The following is an 18,330-nucleotide window of genomic DNA, read 5'->3' on the forward strand; positions in this document are numbered from 1 at the left end:
GATCTACAAAGCGAAAGTATGGTTCGATGTCCATTAAACAAAAAGTGGAATTGCTGCAAAAAATGGATAAAGGCATATCCTTTGTTTCTGTAACCATTCCGAAATCTGTTTATCCATTTCACGCTGCTCTGCGGGGGTGGGGGGGATGTCGCAGCGCGCAATGAACTGGAAGTTGATCTGTCAGCACTATCCTTATCTTCAGGGCAGATGTTTTTATTTTATTTGGCTTATAATTCCTTACTAAATGTAGTATTTCATCTCAATGTACTCCGTCTTTGATATGATTTAAATCATATTCCTCGTCATCATAATTCGCTTTTGATAGTGAAGAAAGTGACACAGAAGTTATTGAAAACGAAAAAATTTTAATTGACAAATTAGTCGGTATTCTCGACACAGCAATTATAGGACTTGAACAGAGGAACTTTGTAACTGAACAAGAAATTATGTCTGTTTATAGAATTAAAAAGAAAGTATTATCACATAAAACGAAGCAACTTACACAACTTACATTGAAAGAAATGTTTAATAAAGTAAAAAAATAAATATTAAGATTTTTTTTTTTTTTTGTAAATTTTGATACCCTTTAGATCATAATTGTTCTTTATTTCATAAATTACAGTTTCATATTTTTAATTTTATAATTTCTGCATGCCATCTTACCAGATTTAAACTGTTGATCTATAATCCAGAAAAATCGATAACCCGGAATCGCCGAAGTCCCGACGAGTCCGGATTAATGACTTTTGACTGTATATCAAAAATACACAAGTGTCACAAAAATTTACTTTAGCAGGTTCCCACATGCTTTATACAGCCTATTTTAGGTTAGAGTTGACTTTAAGGTACCCCTTGTATTATCGAGAAGTTGTTGTTTCATTTATCGCCAAGTTGTATCATTTATGGTAACCTGAGTAGTTGAATGTTATGGAAACCCTATTATGATGTAATCGTTTGATTATTCTGGGAAATTTTGAATCGTAGGTTGTTTAGCAAAATAATAAAAAAAAAAAGAGGACAGTTCTATATCTCCCGTTCTACTGGGCCGATTCACAAACTTCAAACTGCGTTCTTCATGTCTCGAAAGCGCGGGTTAGGATATATATTAGATTTATATATAGCACTATTCTAACATAGGTATTTTGACACAAAATCGGACTTTTTCTGAAATAACATACCAATTTTTTTACATATTTCGATTCTGCAACTCCAATTAAGCCTAAATATGAAATTTTGTAAAATTTGGAGTGAAATTTACGGAGAAATTCACAAATTTATGTTAGCACTTTTTTTTTTTTCAGTTTGCGCCAAGAATAGTTCACTTGGCGAACTTCTTAATATATGGCAACCTAGTTTCCTTTTCCGTAATAGGAAAAAAAGTCACCATCGTTCCTTTTTTCCAAATAATATTCTTTATATTATATTTTTAATTATAACTTATTATTTTAAGTAATTTTTTCTTTTTCGAATTTCATTTTAATTGTTTAAGTTGCATGTTTTTTTTTCGAATAACTGTTTTAAAAATTTCTATTTACCTATTCGAGCTGCGTAAACAAATGTGCTGCGTTTATATTTTTTTTCAAATAGTTTTCTTTATATATATTTTTTGTCATAGTTATTATTTTACGTAATTTTTAAATTTTTATACTTTTATTTTAATTGTTTGTGGTGCATTGTCTCTTCAGATAATTGTTTTAAAATCTTCTATTTACTCCTTCGAACTGAGCATTTTAAATATATTTATTAATATAAATTTTCCAGAATTTGATTTTATTTATTTGAATTGCGTTTCTTTCGGAAGAATACTTTGCAACCCAGACTACGATGCGTTTGAAAACTGCATATATTAAAAGAGAAAATACAGTAAAGCACAGTTAACACGCCTTTCAATGTTCCGTTCAGAAAAGATATATATAAATAAGAGAGATGTATAACCGACATTTTAACTTAGGATGACTTGCATACACTGCTTTAAACAGTTTTATCATTGTGCCCATTGCTTTACACAATTTTATCCTACATTTGGTTTCTTAAAATGTTATTCATATTTTAGTCAAATATTTTATTTTTGAAATCCCAAGAATCAAATATCATAAGATTAAAAGGTTTTAAATTTTTAAAAAATATTAATACTAAATTTTACTCAAAAATTTATTTTTTCTTGTCTTTTTCTTCAGGTATTCTACTTTATTCTTGCTCTTTTTCTTTAGGCATTCTGCAAGTATATTAAAAAATATCCAACTTTTCGAAATATTTTGATATTTCTGACAATCATTCTAAATAAAGTTATGGCCTTCCATTTCATAAGGGCCAGAAACGGCCGAGCGGTAAAGTCGCTGAACACTGGTAGTTCACTCCGGGGTTCGAATCCCGGTAAACGGGCTGGTTGCATGGGAGTTTTCATGGATTTTCTCATGTGTACCATGTGTGACAGCTGGTTTCCCTTAGAAGGTTCTTTACAAAGTATTTCGTCAGAGCCTTTATCAGTCTTTAGAGGCTAAACATTTCGAAGGTATGAGATGAAAGGAAAGACTGGTTTCATCAAGAGGTTTTGGTTTATGTAATTATAACAAAGCACACTAGGGCTATCTGCCTAAGGGGAGGGATGCCTTTGTGGAGGACTTTCTAAGGAAAACTGGCTTGCATACACGTTACACTTGGGGAAAACCACGAAAACGCCCATGCAGCCAGCCCTTTCGCGGGATTCGAACCTCGGACCAAACTACTCGTGTTCAGCGACTTTACCGCTCGGCCGCTGTTTCATCAGGAGGGGAAAAAAAACGCCTTTAGGTGACATCCACATACAATACTGGATAAACTCCTGAATCTTCAAATAATTCGACTGAGAAACTCATGGGATTCTCCATTTATGATATGATATGATGTTCTATAACGTAATTTTAATTTATACAACCATATAGTCTAAAACCAGTCACTCTTCATTTTAATTTGCAATGATATCGTTTTCGTCTTTTCTGCTAACACAAGCTCAATTGCCGCGAAAAAAAAGAGTTCAAAAACTTACCACCACGGGAAAAATAGCGCTGTAGGCAATATTGTTAAATGACATAAGACATGAAAACATCGGTTTAAAATGTGTTTAAACGTTTCCGAAACGTGTTACAAAGCACGCTCAAACTAGCGTCCAGCATTTTGCGAAAGCAAGTTAAATCCTGTTACTGCATTCTCAACAGCAGCTCTTAGCATATCAAGAGGAATGTTACGGACATGTCGGTGTATCACATTTTTCATTTCTGCCAAATTGTTTAGATTATCACCATAACGAGTGCTTTTGAGATAACCCCATAGCCAAAAGTCACAGAAGTTGAGGTCTGGTGAGAAGAGGGGAAGTGTTGGCATATAAGACCTTCATTCGTGAAATGTTGCCTAAGTAACTGTCCGACACATGTGAGGTGGGGCCCAGCCCTGCATAAAAATCGTAGTATCTAAAATGCCACATTACTGCAAATCATGTATTACGAAACATTTTAACATTGACTCTAAGTGAGCTGCAATCACAGTGGTCCAGCTGTCGACTGCTCTTCAGAAAAAAATGGTCCAGTTATAAAACTAGCTGTCATTCAACACTAAACGGTGTGGAATGACTGCTATGCAAGTGAATGCAGTAGGAGAATGCAATGGAACTAGATAGATAACATGAGAGATTTCTTTGGCCGAAATCAATTAAAAGCGTTTTGAATCAGCATCTTCATGTTTTAGGGCCAAACTCAGGCTTCAAAAATTACAAATTAGCGACCTGTAAGAAAATGATTTCCAGATTGTACGCACTTGTGTGAGTGATTTGCGATCTCACATTTTCTAATCGCTAATCCGTGGTTTTCATGGACGAATTTCTCACTTACACGGATGGCGGACTCGACTTTTATCGAATTTAACGCTTTTAAATGGTAATTTGCTTACTTCAAAGTTTCTTAAGGGTATACAACATATTAGACCCGTGTAACAAAAGTTAAATTAGATTAGATGTAAGTTAGATTAAGACCCATATTTCGTTTAACAATATTGCATACACCGCAATTTTCCCCCTGGTGGTGAGGTTTCGAACTTCCTTTTTTCGCGGAAAATAAATTCTTATGACCTCCTTTACACGACTACCAAGCCTGATAACAGTTGATCCAGTAGTTTTCCTTTTATGACTGTTTCAATGTGGAACTTTAATTATAACCACTCTGTATATTATTAAATTTTAATTTGAAGCTATGCATTATATGTATACCATGAGTAAATTTTTCGCTTTTATGGAAAAATAAAGAATCGAAGCAAATATACTTAGGATAATGGACTAAAACTGAAAAAATTTCCCCTCCCTCCGAAAATCAAATATTGAAACTTCGACCTTGAATTTATTGGGTTATCGAAATATTTAATTTGACTTATCTTCTAAGTCCTAGCTTGGACAACAATTCGCAATTACTTAAGTTGAAGTAGAAGATTTACTGTATATTCACTGTATGTTAATAAAGTAATCAGAGTGTAATTAAAAATAGATTATAGAATTTACGCTGATGCAACTTTTTGTCCGACTGCACAACATGTAATAGAAGAGAAGGCTTGTAGAGATCTGTTTTTGACATGCTTCTAAAAGTAGATGTTATACTCCTTTTGTCTCTTCAATGTCAAAAAACTTTCCTTTGAGAGGCAACTTTAGTTTTGGGGAAAGAAAAAAAATCACAAGAAGACAAATTTGAAGAACATGCAGGACAATTGAATACACATACTTATTTTCAGAACACAAGCGGTTCTCCGACTGGTTATTGAATAATGAAAACATGCATTGTCATGCAATACAAAACATTTGGAATACGTTTTCTGACTCAAAACGTAAGATTAAAAGTCATTTGCTTAATTCACAGCCATTTACAAGTCAACTGCTCAGGCAATTGCAGAATCGTTTTGATCCTGAGCTTGTAAGACAAACCTAATACAGTCAAAACTCGTTAATCCGGACTCGTCGGGATTTCGGCGATTCCGGACTATCGATTTTTTCGGATTATAGATCAGTTTAAATCTCGTAAGATGGCATGCAAAAATTCTAAAATTAAAAATATGAAACCATAATTTATGAAATAAAGAACAATTATGATCTAAAGGGTATCAAAATTTACGAAAAAAAAAAAAGCTTTATATTTATTTGTTTACTTTATTAAACATTTCTTTCAATGTAAGTTGTGTAAGTTGCTTCGTTTTTATGTGATAATACTTTCTCTTAAATTCTATAAACAGACATAATTTCTTGTTCAGTTACAAAGTTCTGCTGTTCGAGTCCTATAATTGCTGTGTCGAGAATACCGACTAACTTGTCAATCGAAATTTTTTCGTTTTCACTAACCTCTCTGTCACATTCTTCATGTCTTTATCCAATTTTTGCAGCAATTTCACTTTTTGTTTGATGGACATCGAAACATACTTTCGTTTTGTATGGTCCTTTGGGAGCTCGAGAATCGGAAATTCTATTTGACATAATCGAAAGTTCAAGTTTACTTTTATAGTATTGCTCTTACAGGCTGCAAAAAATAATAAGCCGGATCCAATTTGAAAATTAAGGAACAAAGCAATCATCAACATTAACTGAAATAGATAATTTTAGCTTATACCGTCCGTTATACATAAAACGCTCACGCAAAAACGTATTCTGCACTTGCGCACACACAAAAGGTCTTATGCGCATGCGTGAACGCCTATGTGCATGTGTCAAAGCGGTGCATGCGCAGGAAGTTTTTAGCTTTGAGGTCCGGATTATAGATCATTCCGGAATATGGGTGACCGAATTAACAACTTTTGGCTGTATCACTGGATTTAAACACTTCTTTAATCTTCCGAGAACGTTCCTTCTTTAGCTCATATTCCAAAAATATTAAGTGAATACAATTATTGCAAAAGAAATTGAATATTCATTTGCACTACGGCTTGGTAGTTTACTAACGAGTTAACAAAACTTAAATTCTGCTTTTTGTGTCTAAGAATACAACAATATTTTCAATATTTACAAATAAAATATTAAATTGGAGATTTAATTGGAACCTCGCCAATTGCCTAGCATTTGAAGATTGTTAAATACTAATTGTTTGTTGTGAAGTCTAACCCAGGCTGCATGGTTGGTTTTCGTAGTTTTCTAGGTTCTCTTTACAAAGGTTCTCTATGAAAGCATCTTGATCAAATAGCTCTCATGTTCTTTCTATGTTCAAATCAACCAACTTACCTAGTTGAAGCGCGATTTCCAAGGGAAGTTACTAGCAAAACCCGAATACTTATTAAAAATCATGTAGCTTGCCAATCGGGAGTAATATGAAAGATACGGCGCCAATAATTGAATTGCTATTACGGTACGCTGTTTCTAAACTTAGATGGTCATTCCTTAATTAAATAGCCCACCAGCGGCCGAGCGGTAAAGACGCTGATCATTGGTAGTTCGGTCCGAGGTTCGAATCTCGCGAAAGGGCTGGCCGCATTGGCGGTTTCATGGTTTTCCCCATGTATGACGTGTATACAAGCCAGTTTACCTTAGAAAGTCCTCCACGAAGGCATCCCTCCTTTTAGGCAGATAGCCCTCGTGTGCTTTGCCATAATTAAATAATCCAATCCAATCCTTAATTAAATATAATTGATTTCTACTGGAACTGATAGTAAGAATTGAAGTGCAAATAAATAATATCGTGTGCAATCTTGATTAATATAAAATTTAAAATATTTGCATAGAAAAATATTTGCATTCAGACAGAAAGTTTTTTGAAATATTTGCAATTACTTTATAAGAAGGATTTATTAATAACTGTAATAATTACTTATTATATTACTGATGATTAGGATTCAGTTCTTGACAATTACATTCTAAATTAGAATTTTAAGGATATAATGAAAATACGCTACGCACAAAAATACATTTTAGGATAAAAATGAGTAGGTTTTTTATGTTCTAAAATTTCTTAAATTCATTTAATAAACATCGTATCCTCGTTGTTAATTGAATCCTGAATGTTGGGTGGCGTTTATAGAATTATTCTTACTTGTCCACAGAATCTGCTGACTTAGCCAGCCAGTAAGTAGCTGCAGATCATTTCTACATAACCATTGAACTTCCATTAATTCAGTCTCTAGAGGGCTGTATGTTTATATCATAATTTTACTTTTATAAAAATGATTATTCTAAATATTATGTTTCTATAAAAATATACTCTGCTTTAAAAATGTGGATGATAGTATCAGCCGCTCTTTCAGCCACTTCAAAAGCAACAGTTTGTTTAGAAATAAATTATGCAGTTAATGTCATAAAATTCAAATAAATATCAAACGAAAATTCTCAGTTTTAGACAACTCGATTTAAACAAAGGTAAAGTAAAGTAGCAGACGATAAAACGTCAAAGGTAAAAATTTACTCTTATTTCTTTTTAAAAAAAAGGAAGTAAGAGAGAAATTTAAAAAAAAAATAGTTAAAAATTTGAATAATATTATCTATAATTTAAAAAAAATAGCTTTCCATATACGAGGGCTATCCAGAAAGTAGATTACGTTTTGGAATAAAAAAATAAACAAAGTATAGGAAACAAATTTTATTATATACAGATGAAAGCCACACTCAAATACTACTTTTCTACATAGTCACCATACAAATTAAGGCATTTATCGTAGCGATGTACGAGCTTGGAAATTCCTTCGTCGAAAAATTCGGCCGCCTGCGCCTTCAACCACTTCGTTACCTCTTCTTGCAGCTGTGCGTCGTCATCAAAACGCTGCATAGCCAGCCACTTCTTCATTGCTGGGAATAGGTGGAAGTCGCTCAGTGCCAGGTCGGGACTGTACGGCGGATGAGGAAACAACTCCGACTTAAAAGATTCAAGAACTTTACGAGTGACATTTGCCGTGTGGGGCCGGGGGTTGTCGTGAATCAACAAGATCTTAGAGCTCAACATTCCTCTGCGCTTGTTTTGAATTGCTCTTCTGAGTTTTTGGAGAGTTTGGCAATACCTTTGAGAGTTTATTGTAGTGCCTCTTTCCAGGAAGTCCACCAAAATTACACCTTTTCTGTCCCAAAAAACAGTCGCCATCATCTTCCTTGCCGACATTGTTTGCATGCATTTCTTGGGTTTTTGGGGAGAACTTGTGTGCCCCCACTGCATTGCAATTTCGTTTCACAGTTCACATGTTTCACCCATGTTTCGTCACCAGTAACAATGCGATCGAGTAAAGAGTCACCATCCTTATGGTAAGCGTCCAAAAAGTTCAACGCTGCAGCCATTCGCTGATTTTTGTGGTCCTCTGTCAAGATTTTTGGAATCCATCTTGCACAAAACTTGTGGTAACCAAGCTTTTCGCTGATGATTTCGTGCAACAAACTTCGCGAAATTTGTGGAAAACTCAAAGAAAGTTCCGTTATTGTGAAATTTCGATTTTCACGGACTTTAGCATCGACTTTTTCGAGAAGTTCGGCGGTCACTATGCTGGGTCTCCCACTTCGATCTTCGTCGTGAACATTGGTTCGGCCATTTTGAAATCTTATGACCCACTGACGCACTCCACCTTCAGTGATAATGTTGTCCCCATACACTTCACGAAGCTGCCGATAGATTTCTATCGGTTTACAGTTTTTTGCAGTCAGAAACCTTATTACTGAGCGCACCTCGCAGCTCGCGGGATTTTCAATTAACGCAGACATTTCAAACCGTCACAGTATCTGAACGGAGCACAGCACGAACCTCTCACTAGCACGGCTAGATGCAGACTGAGCTGCGCAACGCTCTGACCCCAAGATGGCCGCGCTAGCCCCGCCCCTAGCGGAGACAGACGGAAACGTAATCTACTTCCTGGATGGCCCTCGTAGTATTAATAAATATTTATTATGCATCATTCAGGGAAAAAATGTCATATAATTAATTCTCCGTAAAATCTTACTTGAAATTTAAGGTTAAAAATAGCTGTGGCAATTCACTGTAACAAAAATCCATAGACCACATTTGGCGTTATTATCGCTCAAAAAAAAGATGCCAAATTTCAAAACTCGAAAATATGTAAATTCGTGTATATCTTAGAAAATTTTGAATAAAAAAGTCTAATTTTTTGCAGATATGTTTAAAAATACACCTACTTTAAGATGATGGTAAAAATTTTATAGGTTATAATTCAAATTTTTTTTCAAAAAATTTATAAAAATTATTTTAAAATAGAAATTTTAAAAATAAAACACAAAAAAATGGGTAAATTTTATTTGGAATGAACCTAAATTTTGAAATGTGAGAGAAAAAAATCAAAAATGTTTAATAAAAAAAGAGATATTAATAAATATTTGCCAAATTCAATTAACATTGAGGAGCTAAAATTTTGAGAGCTAATATTTTAAAAACTACTCGTATGATTTTTACAAAACGTCGTAGAATCGAAATATGGAAAAAAATTGGTATGCTATTTCAGAAAAAGTCCGATTTTGTGTCAAAATACCTATGTTAGAATAGTGCTATATATAAATCTAATATATATATCCTAAGTCGTGCTTTCGAGACATGAAAAACGCAGTTTGAATTTTGTCAATCGGCCCAGTAGAACGGGAGATATAGCACTGTCCCATTTTTTTTTTTTTTTTTTTTTTTGAGCAGTGTACATTGCTTGTTTCATTGTTTAGACGGTACTATGGCTGAATGTAGTACGATTAATTTGAAGTTTCTGTACGATTTGGAATGAAAAAGGGAAAGTCCATTAATTGAGTGAATTAATTGTGTAAATGAAAGTTTACTTAGTAGCCATAGTCCAGAACTACATAGTAGATTTTTGAGAATTTTCTGTGGCGTCGCCGATATACGGATTGTAGTTCTGATCATTTTAGGAAGTTTTTGGATGCTGTTAAGGAATTTTGTGTGCCACAGATTGAAGACGAACAAATTTCTAAATAAGGTAAGGGGATTTTTGCTTTGTGTAGTGCTAAAATACATAACAGGTTTTTCCTTTTTTTGTGTTATTTTATTGTTTGGTTTAAAATGTAGTTTATTGAGATTATGTATTTTTTGTTTGCCTCTACTGTAGAATTGGGTGTTCCTTCGACTTTTTAAGCGAAAATATATCGATGTGTACACGGACAAACTCAAGGGAGTGCGTAAAGCATAGTTTGTGCAATTCGGCGACTTTTTTTAAAGTGAAAATAGATCAATGGGTACATGGATAAAGTCAAAGGTGTGCACAATGCCATTTTTGTGCAATTTGGGGATTTTTTTTTTTTTTAAGTGAAAATAGGTCGATGTGTATATGGATACCGAGTTTGTGCAATTCTTTGACTTGTTATTTTGGCTTGCGTAGTAGCAATTTTTTCACCAAAAATCGACGCTACACAGGCCAAAATAACAAGCATTGCACAAACTCGGTATCCATGTACCGCCAAAAAATGTCAAGGGAAAAGCCTAAAATATACTTTTACCCTATTTTATTATTATTTTTTTGCTGTTATCAATTTTGAACATTACACATCTTCAAATAAATTAAATTTCAATTGGAACATTTACTTCTCATTGAAACAACTGAAAATTCACTCTGATCTAGCAGAAAATCGAACCTGAGTTTTTAGGTTACCAAACTATTATGTCCTTCTATTATACCATAAAATTAAATGGAAGAAATTTCTTTCTTGTATTTTCCATCCTTCCCTACAAATTGAATGATGAGAAATCCAACCAACCCAAATTGCTGATAAATTATTGTCTCCCACATTAGTTTGAGTATCATTCTAGAGTCACCAATAAGTCTAGAACTAAGATTTTTTTTTTTTTTTTTTTTTTTTTTTTTTTTTTTTGAGACATCAGGAATTAAGACTTCTAAAAAAATTTACCACACTCTTGCTAGAAATCGAAACTAAGTGTGCTAGACTAATATGCAAATCCTACACCACTAGAAAACAAGAAAGAAATAGGTTTCTAATTTCTCACAAATCTCATCCAGAATTCTGCATTTCAAAATACTGATAAAGTGACTGATAAGGCTTTATCTCACAAAATCAGTGAAATCTAACATATATCATTAATATATAAATGTACAAAACATTATGAAACTTTTGTTACTTTTTAAATGTGTCCCCCCCCCCTCAATGGCAAGGCAAAATGTTACAAAGAACTAAAATCTTACAAACAACAGAACTAAAAACAAAAAGACTGAAGTCATTGCCTAAGCGCTCTTGCCTCCCAGTATCTCGACTCTTCTGTAAGACTGCGAACAGCCCCACATCAAACCAGGTGGCCCCTGCCCATTTCTTCTCCAGAATCACAAAGTGGGCAAATAGGATCACTTGAAATATTTATGTGGTGCAGGTGGGCGGCAAGGCAATCATGTCCTGTAGACAGATGGAAAACTGCAAATGCACTGCGTCTTGGACAATCAGGAGTAAGAGAACTTATCATTCTCCAACTTTTTAAGGCTATCTAAAGATCTCGCAAGATATCAGACATGGATAAACTTTTTAAAAACAGTTTAATCCTCCAATAAGAAATGGCTGTATTAGGATGTTGTAGTAAGCTGGTATCTCTTTTTACAAGTAAGTCTGCTTGTTCATTGTCACAATGGTCAGGCACCCACTGGAGAATGATTTAATTCCCCCTTTAAAGTGAGAGTTCTCAGGAATCTTTGACATTGCAAAATTTCAGGTGTTAATGGGTGTTTAACAAGGCTAATTGATTGAATGATTGCATCAAAATCAGAAAAAATGACTGCCTTTGCAAACTTGTAATGAATAGCTTATAATTACTTTAGGGCTATACAGATGGCTGCTACTTCCCCATCAAAGGAGGTACCATTGTATCCTACAGGGGCATAGAAAGAAAAAATATTTCTCTCTGGGCTTTAACTATGACCAAAAAATTTCATGGGTTAGAGAAAAAGACTGTGAAATCGCCTTTTCCAAATTTACAGTCATATTATTTTCTTCACACCAATTTAAAGTACCTAAGGGGACTTATTTAATCGGCTTTCAATAAGTTTTTTTTTTTTTTTTTTTTTTTTTTTTTTTTTTGTGCACCATGTTTGGGAGCCTTGTCCAAGTAATCAAATCATCAGCAAATAGTAGACAATTAATACAAGGTGTTGATTTAAAAGAAGAAACTAGATCACTGATACAAATATTAAACAATGTGCAGCTACTAACTGCTCTCTGAGAAAGCCTAGTTTGTTAATTAAAACAAATCTAATATATATATCAAATGATGTGCAGCTACTAACTGCTCTCTGAGGAAGCCCAGTTTGATAATTAAAACAAATCTAATATAATGAATCTAAAACATGGGTATACTCAAACTTTACTATCCAATTAAAGAATTTTGATGAAATAACAATACTCAGGAGCTTCTGGTAGAGCTGCCCACCAGACAGAATCATAAGATCCCTTAAAGTCAACATAAATAGCTGTCAATATGTTTCTGTCATCCAAAGCATCCTTAATAAACTGGCTGAATTTTGCCACCTGGTCACACATTGACCTATTCCTTCGGAAATAGCTGTCCAGGGTTCTTATTTTTCTTTAGGACTAGCTCTTCTCCAATGTGCCAGAATCTGATCCGATTCCCACACTTGATTAAAGACATTCAATACTGTTTTTCTTAACTCACAGCCCAAATGGATAAGAAACTCTCTATGGATATAATGCACACCAGGAGATTTCTTCATTTTAAGACGTCTAAGTGCAAGTAACAGTTCTTGTACACTTAAAGGGAGCATCGAAGATAGCCTCCCACTTAAGTTCTTCCGTAGCATTTTGCATTTTGATTTAACTTTTCCACTCAACATTAATCTTCCTTGACATACTTTTTAAAATATCTAAATTTGATCCTAATGTATCATCTTGATAAAATTCAACTACAAAGCATATTGTTTATATTTAACACTCTAGAAATAAATTTCACGCCGATTAGTTTATTATGTTACCTTAATTAGTACAAGAAATAATATGAATTAAAATTCAATGTAAAAATCAGTAAATATATCAGTTTAAAGTTTTGCTAATGAATCAAAGTATGATATAAAATATATTTGATTGAAAACTACTTAAGTAATACGAAAAGCAGGAATACTCACTAACTGAAATTCTCTTCTTCTGTGAAATGCTATTTTGATACTGTGATCCTTCCATAATTCTTTAACTGACGGAGCATAATGTGAAAATGAAGTTTTATCCAGATAAGAGTTTTCGTATGTCATAATGAGATCTCCATGCTCGCTACGAGATGGATCCTGCCATGGAATCTCCAGTTTGTTCCTGGCATCAACTAATACTTTCATGCCCTTAACAATATTCTGATAAATAGTAACTCTATACTCAGCTATAGTTTCGTCATCAAAATTTAAACCATGTATTATTCTCATTTGTTTTAGAAACGTGCTTTTACCACTTTCACCAGCACCTAGTAATAAAAGTTTAACTAGCTTACGTCGTGCTCGTTTATCGAGTTCTAACATTTTGTCAATTTTTCTGCTCCTCTGGAACTGCTCTATTTCGTCAGGACCATATTTTAAACGTTCAAAACACGGACACCGTAAACATACACCAGCCATTTTGACAATACCGAGCACCTGACAGCGATGCCGGTAACAATTTGCAGAATTCCGTCTATAACAAATTTGCTTCTCTCTATCATGTTATACTCAGGTTCAAAATTCGTTTGACTTGTGTATTTACTAGCTTAGTGTTAATTATGAAATTGCCCCTGATATCAAAGGAAAAAATTGTGTATTCATTTAATTTTATAACAGCTGTAATTTCTTAGCGTGTTACTTACATTAAGTGGTAACTCTATCCGTAGCCGTGAAAAGTGTCGTGTTTGAAGTTTAAACATGATAGTGCTTACGAAGAAATTACTCCAAATATCGAGAGTGCATCACAGAATAATAACAAAGCGAAATAAATATATAGTTTTGTATGCATTATGTCACTATAAAATGTTAAATTTTCCATTCTTATCTCTTCTTTTTTGTGCACTTTTTATTAATGAAATGACTACATCTGCAAATTTCATAAGTGAAAATAAGAGTAACTGAAAACTGTCGGTATCCCAGACTTCTAATCTAAAAATGAGCTATAGTTTCGTCATTTAATGTTTCTGTTTTTTTTTTTTTTTTTTTTGTATCTAAAACTTATACTTCATCATTTTGCTTTTTATATCTCATTAATTCATATTTTATAGACTTAGCTGTAATATATTTTTTTAAAATCTCACAAAGTACGAGAATCAGAGACATGTTTTCATTTATAGTATTTCGTATTGCTATAATAATGAAGAGTATTTCGTATTATAAAAAATTAATTGCTGTGAATTTTTTGTAATGGTATTCTTTTATATACATTATAAGATTTAATGTGTTTTTCTTTTTGGTGGCAGTGATGCCGGCTAACAATTAAAATATTAAGCATTTGCATAATGCAAAAATTACTGTGCTAACTTTATTTGCAGTTTTTATATAAATGTTTTTTAAAAAAGGGTATCGGAAATTCCATAGCTATTTCTTGCTTTTTCAATGGAAAATGCTGAATTGTATTTTCCTCACAAGTTAAATTTTTTTCCTAAACATATCTGCTTTTCGAACCTGATACCATCTTTGCACAAAATTAGCTGAATTGCTAGTATTTTCATTATTTACTAAATCTGCATCTTTTTCAGTATTTTAATTTTAAATGCTGTATTTTATGTAATCATTAAATTCCTCTTTCTCTTAATTGTCCTGGAATGAAAATTTTTTGAAAATATTCAATTTCAGATGTAGTCTTTACAAGTGGTTTCATTGTAATAAGTATTATACAGTAAAAGCTCAACTATCCAAAAAGTTTGGAGAATGCTGGATATGTGAAAGTTACAGGAAAACTGAGCATATAAAAATTGCAATTCATGGCAGAAAAGCCAAATGAATAAAAGAAATTTTTGGGGTAAAATTATAAAAATAATCAACTTAAATTTCAAAAGCTAATATTTAAAATTATATCAGATTTAAAATAAAAACATATGCATTTCAGGCATAAAAGCTGATCTCTTTCATAGGCCTTAAAGATATGAAAGTGAAATATGTTATCCAATTATGGAATCACAATAATTGGTGGTGGAGTTTTTCAAAACTTGTGCCAGTCACTCCAAAGGAAGTTTAAAGGAACAGATCCTTCTTTATCTAGTTAGATAATCAGCATCTATGGATTTAGCATTTTAAAAAAAAATGTACTTCCTTATTTATATGGCCATCAAGAATAGCAATAAATTGCAGTCTCAATAATGATCACTTAACTAATTCATCTGTCACAAGAAGAGCTATGACTAAGCTGCATGTTAGTGTATTTTTTTTCCAAGAATATATAAATAATTTTTGATTTACTGATGACTGAATAAGATAGTAGCTGTGAGTAGGCCATGTATTTTCTTTTCTCCAAAAAATGCTAAGAATTTTTTTTGATTGTTGAAGGAGATATTATATCATTCTTTCAGGAAAGAAGCATTTTACCTCACATTTCAATATGTGAAAATAGCCACAAAGTGAAATGATATATATCAATGAAAGCATTTGGAGATGATGCATGAAAAGTTGCTAGTGGAAGAAAAGGAAGCATTTTGACAACTGGTTCAGTGGCTCCATATCATTTGTAACACCACTGTTATTTATTTACTCATGAGCATAGAAACTGGCATCGATTAATTGGTATGGGAAACAACTCAACCTTTGCAGGTACAGTTTCAAGCTGAAGCAAGGTGTATATCCATTTTGATATATGAATTATAACTGCTAACTTCCTAATTGTTAAGGTTTTGCCCCAGATAGAATACCAAGGCAGAATACCCTGGCGGGAGAGGGATCCAAGGGTTTCCCACCCTTCTTTCCCATACACTAACCTGAAAGCATTTTGATTTACTGTGTGTTTTGAGTACCTTCTTGTCACAGAGACTTTATACACTTGACAAACAAATGTGCCTTTTCCAGGATTCGAACCAAGGCCCTTCAGTACAGCAGTTGGTGACACTAACCATTATGCTGTCTTTTGCAAAGTTATGATTATTGACTGGGACACTTTTAGGAGAGAGGAATATTTTCTACATTTAACCTAACAACCAAATAAGTAATTAGGTGGGCCTGAAAAAATTGTGGAAATAGAAGGTCTGTTCACTCAGCAAAACAAGCAAGCAAGGTAGGTTAAAAAACAAGCAAGGTTTTTTCACAACAACTTATTTATTTGACAGGTTATCCTGAGAGACAGATGAGTTCTTTTTTGTTCAGGTTCCAAATAGAGAGCCAACCACACTCTTAGTAGTAATTGCAGATCACTTAGAAAAGAGCTTGTTGATATTTTCTGTTTGTTGATGGGCATAAAAATTCACTTCATACAAATACATAAAATGTTAAAAGACTGTGGAGCTGTTCTAAGTGGCAAAGTAAAAAAAAAATGAAGCACGGTTTACCTTCTTGAGTCCTGTTAGAACTTTTCATAGTATAGAGGGTGCTGTTGCACCAAACGAATTCTTCTGTGTTTTTACATTATGTAACTGTAGTTTGCCATTGCGATGTATGTGTATTACTGTGATATATTTTGGTGCTTTCATTAAATATAAATGAAAGATATCATCATGTATTTTTGTCAAATCGTCCACTGATGCAAACTCGTCGAAACAAAATTAGCGTTTGAACAAGAATCGTCAAGTTATTACTCACCTTTCGAACTACGCATTCGTATAGTTAATCGCTTCGTAACATGTGGTGCAATCTTGCAGAATTCATGAAGTGAAATTCCTTGGGACAAAATGCTTTTGATGCTATACTAAAAGCAGTCATGGAAATGTATGTAAGAAGTAAACATGAAGTTTGTGATAATCTTGACACCATTATGCTGAAGGCGATAAAGATAAGGAAGTATTAAAACTTAAATTGCTTATCATAATTTTTCACATTATATTGTCATTGCTTATATGTTTTCCAATAAAGTTGCACACTTCTCTTGGTGCCAGGGTCTCATAACTTTGAAAACACTTCACTGTATACTGCTTTGTAGAAAGCGGATTCTAAATTTTAGTAATTTTTTCAAAATGTGAGAGGGATAAACAAATATATGGCAGTTAACGTATATTCTTTGCAAAAAAATAAACCCTTTTTTTTTTTTTAGAATTATTCACATTTTGGTAAAACCAAGACAAAGATCTTATTATTGTGATGTGGCATCTCATTTATACATTACTAGTGCTAAATCACACTGTTTGGCAAGAGTATGGTACATGCTTTGTAATAATAGCTTTACAAGTCTCTCATTTGCTTAATTTTTTTTAATGGAAAAAAGGTTCTAAAATGTTCCAGTTATTTGATCTTTCTGATTAGTTGGATGCCAGATGGCTTGTCGGTACTTACGGAAAATCCTGTCGACCACAAGAGATGGCGCCAAGCCAAAACAGTGTCAGGAAGTCATAAAAGAACTTTCCCACAAGATATCTTTTCAATGGGTACCTTCACATTGCGGTATTTAGGGAAATAAGATGGCTGATATGCTTGCGAAAAAGAAGGCTACAATTCTCGAAAACCCAAAAACAAGTGCAAGCCTCCATTTTATTAAGCTTCTGACATCGCTAACATATCAAAAGACTTTAGAGATTTTGCCACTATGGCTTGTGAGGGCAAGCCTTGAAGTGTTTCTCTCAATTAAGCCAGCTTTTAGTCCTGACCAACCACGAACAGTTGCGGTTGCATCTTTTAGACTATTGATGGGACATGACTGTCTACAGAATCATTTATTTCGCATTGGATTAGCTGATTCGCCGTTGTTTGTTTTATGAAATAGTGGACAGCCAATGATGGTGGAACATTTGGACAAGTGTGAAGCACTGGCAAATTTTTCTTGTAGATTTCAGCGCTATTGGCTAGGAAGGAGTTTAATGGCCTAACACCCAATGTAACTGGCATTTGACAAATAAAAATTCATTTATTTATATTTAATTTTTCATTAAAAATTTCCATTATTTTATATTAAGGAAATATACTGTAAAAGCAATTATTTTCGCTGAAGAAAATATTCAATAGCATGCTCTTCTGTAGTAGGCAGATCACAAATTTTAATTTTTTTTTTTTTTTTTTTCGAAAATGTGTGTTAGAGGGGGGGAACGAGTCTTTACTCAATAATAACTAACACATGTAATCAAGGTTACACCAAACCTAGCATGTTTGAAGAAGACTTTTCCATTTTTGGCAAAAAAGCACATAGTTTGCCGTTTTTCTTTTAATAGGCAAAAATGATTGACGGGATTTTCCGTAAGTACCGGTTTGTCTTTTACTGTAGATATAAATTAAAGTAGCTGGAACTGTTCAGTTGTTAGTATATTTAATACATATATTCAT

General features: G+C 33.4%; 2 protein-coding genes across 2 annotated transcripts in view; one reads left to right on the top strand and one right to left on the bottom strand.

Annotated features, from left to right (window-relative positions):
• LOC118186749 (guanine nucleotide-binding protein subunit alpha homolog) overlaps positions 1-13,586 on the bottom strand; it is a 31,047-nt gene extending 17,461 nt beyond the window's left edge. The window contains exon 1 of the mRNA XM_085819337.1: positions 13,057-13,586. Coding sequence (XP_085675463.1) covers positions 13,057-13,533 — 477 coding nt within the window. The 5' untranslated portion in view covers positions 13,534-13,586. The remainder of the gene's footprint in view (positions 1-13,056) is intronic.
• LOC118203557 (uncharacterized) overlaps positions 13,546-18,330 on the top strand; it is a 66,145-nt gene continuing 61,360 nt past the window's right edge. The window contains exon 1 of the mRNA XM_085819333.1: positions 13,546-13,627. The gene's annotated coding sequence lies outside the window, so the exon portion shown is untranslated. The remainder of the gene's footprint in view (positions 13,628-18,330) is intronic.

Source organism: Stegodyphus dumicola, chromosome 6, assembly GCF_044657685.1.
Source record: "Stegodyphus dumicola isolate Sdum_Otavi_A_Nest chromosome 6, ASM4465768v1".
Lineage (NCBI taxonomy): Eukaryota > Metazoa > Arthropoda > Arachnida > Araneae > Eresidae > Stegodyphus > Stegodyphus dumicola.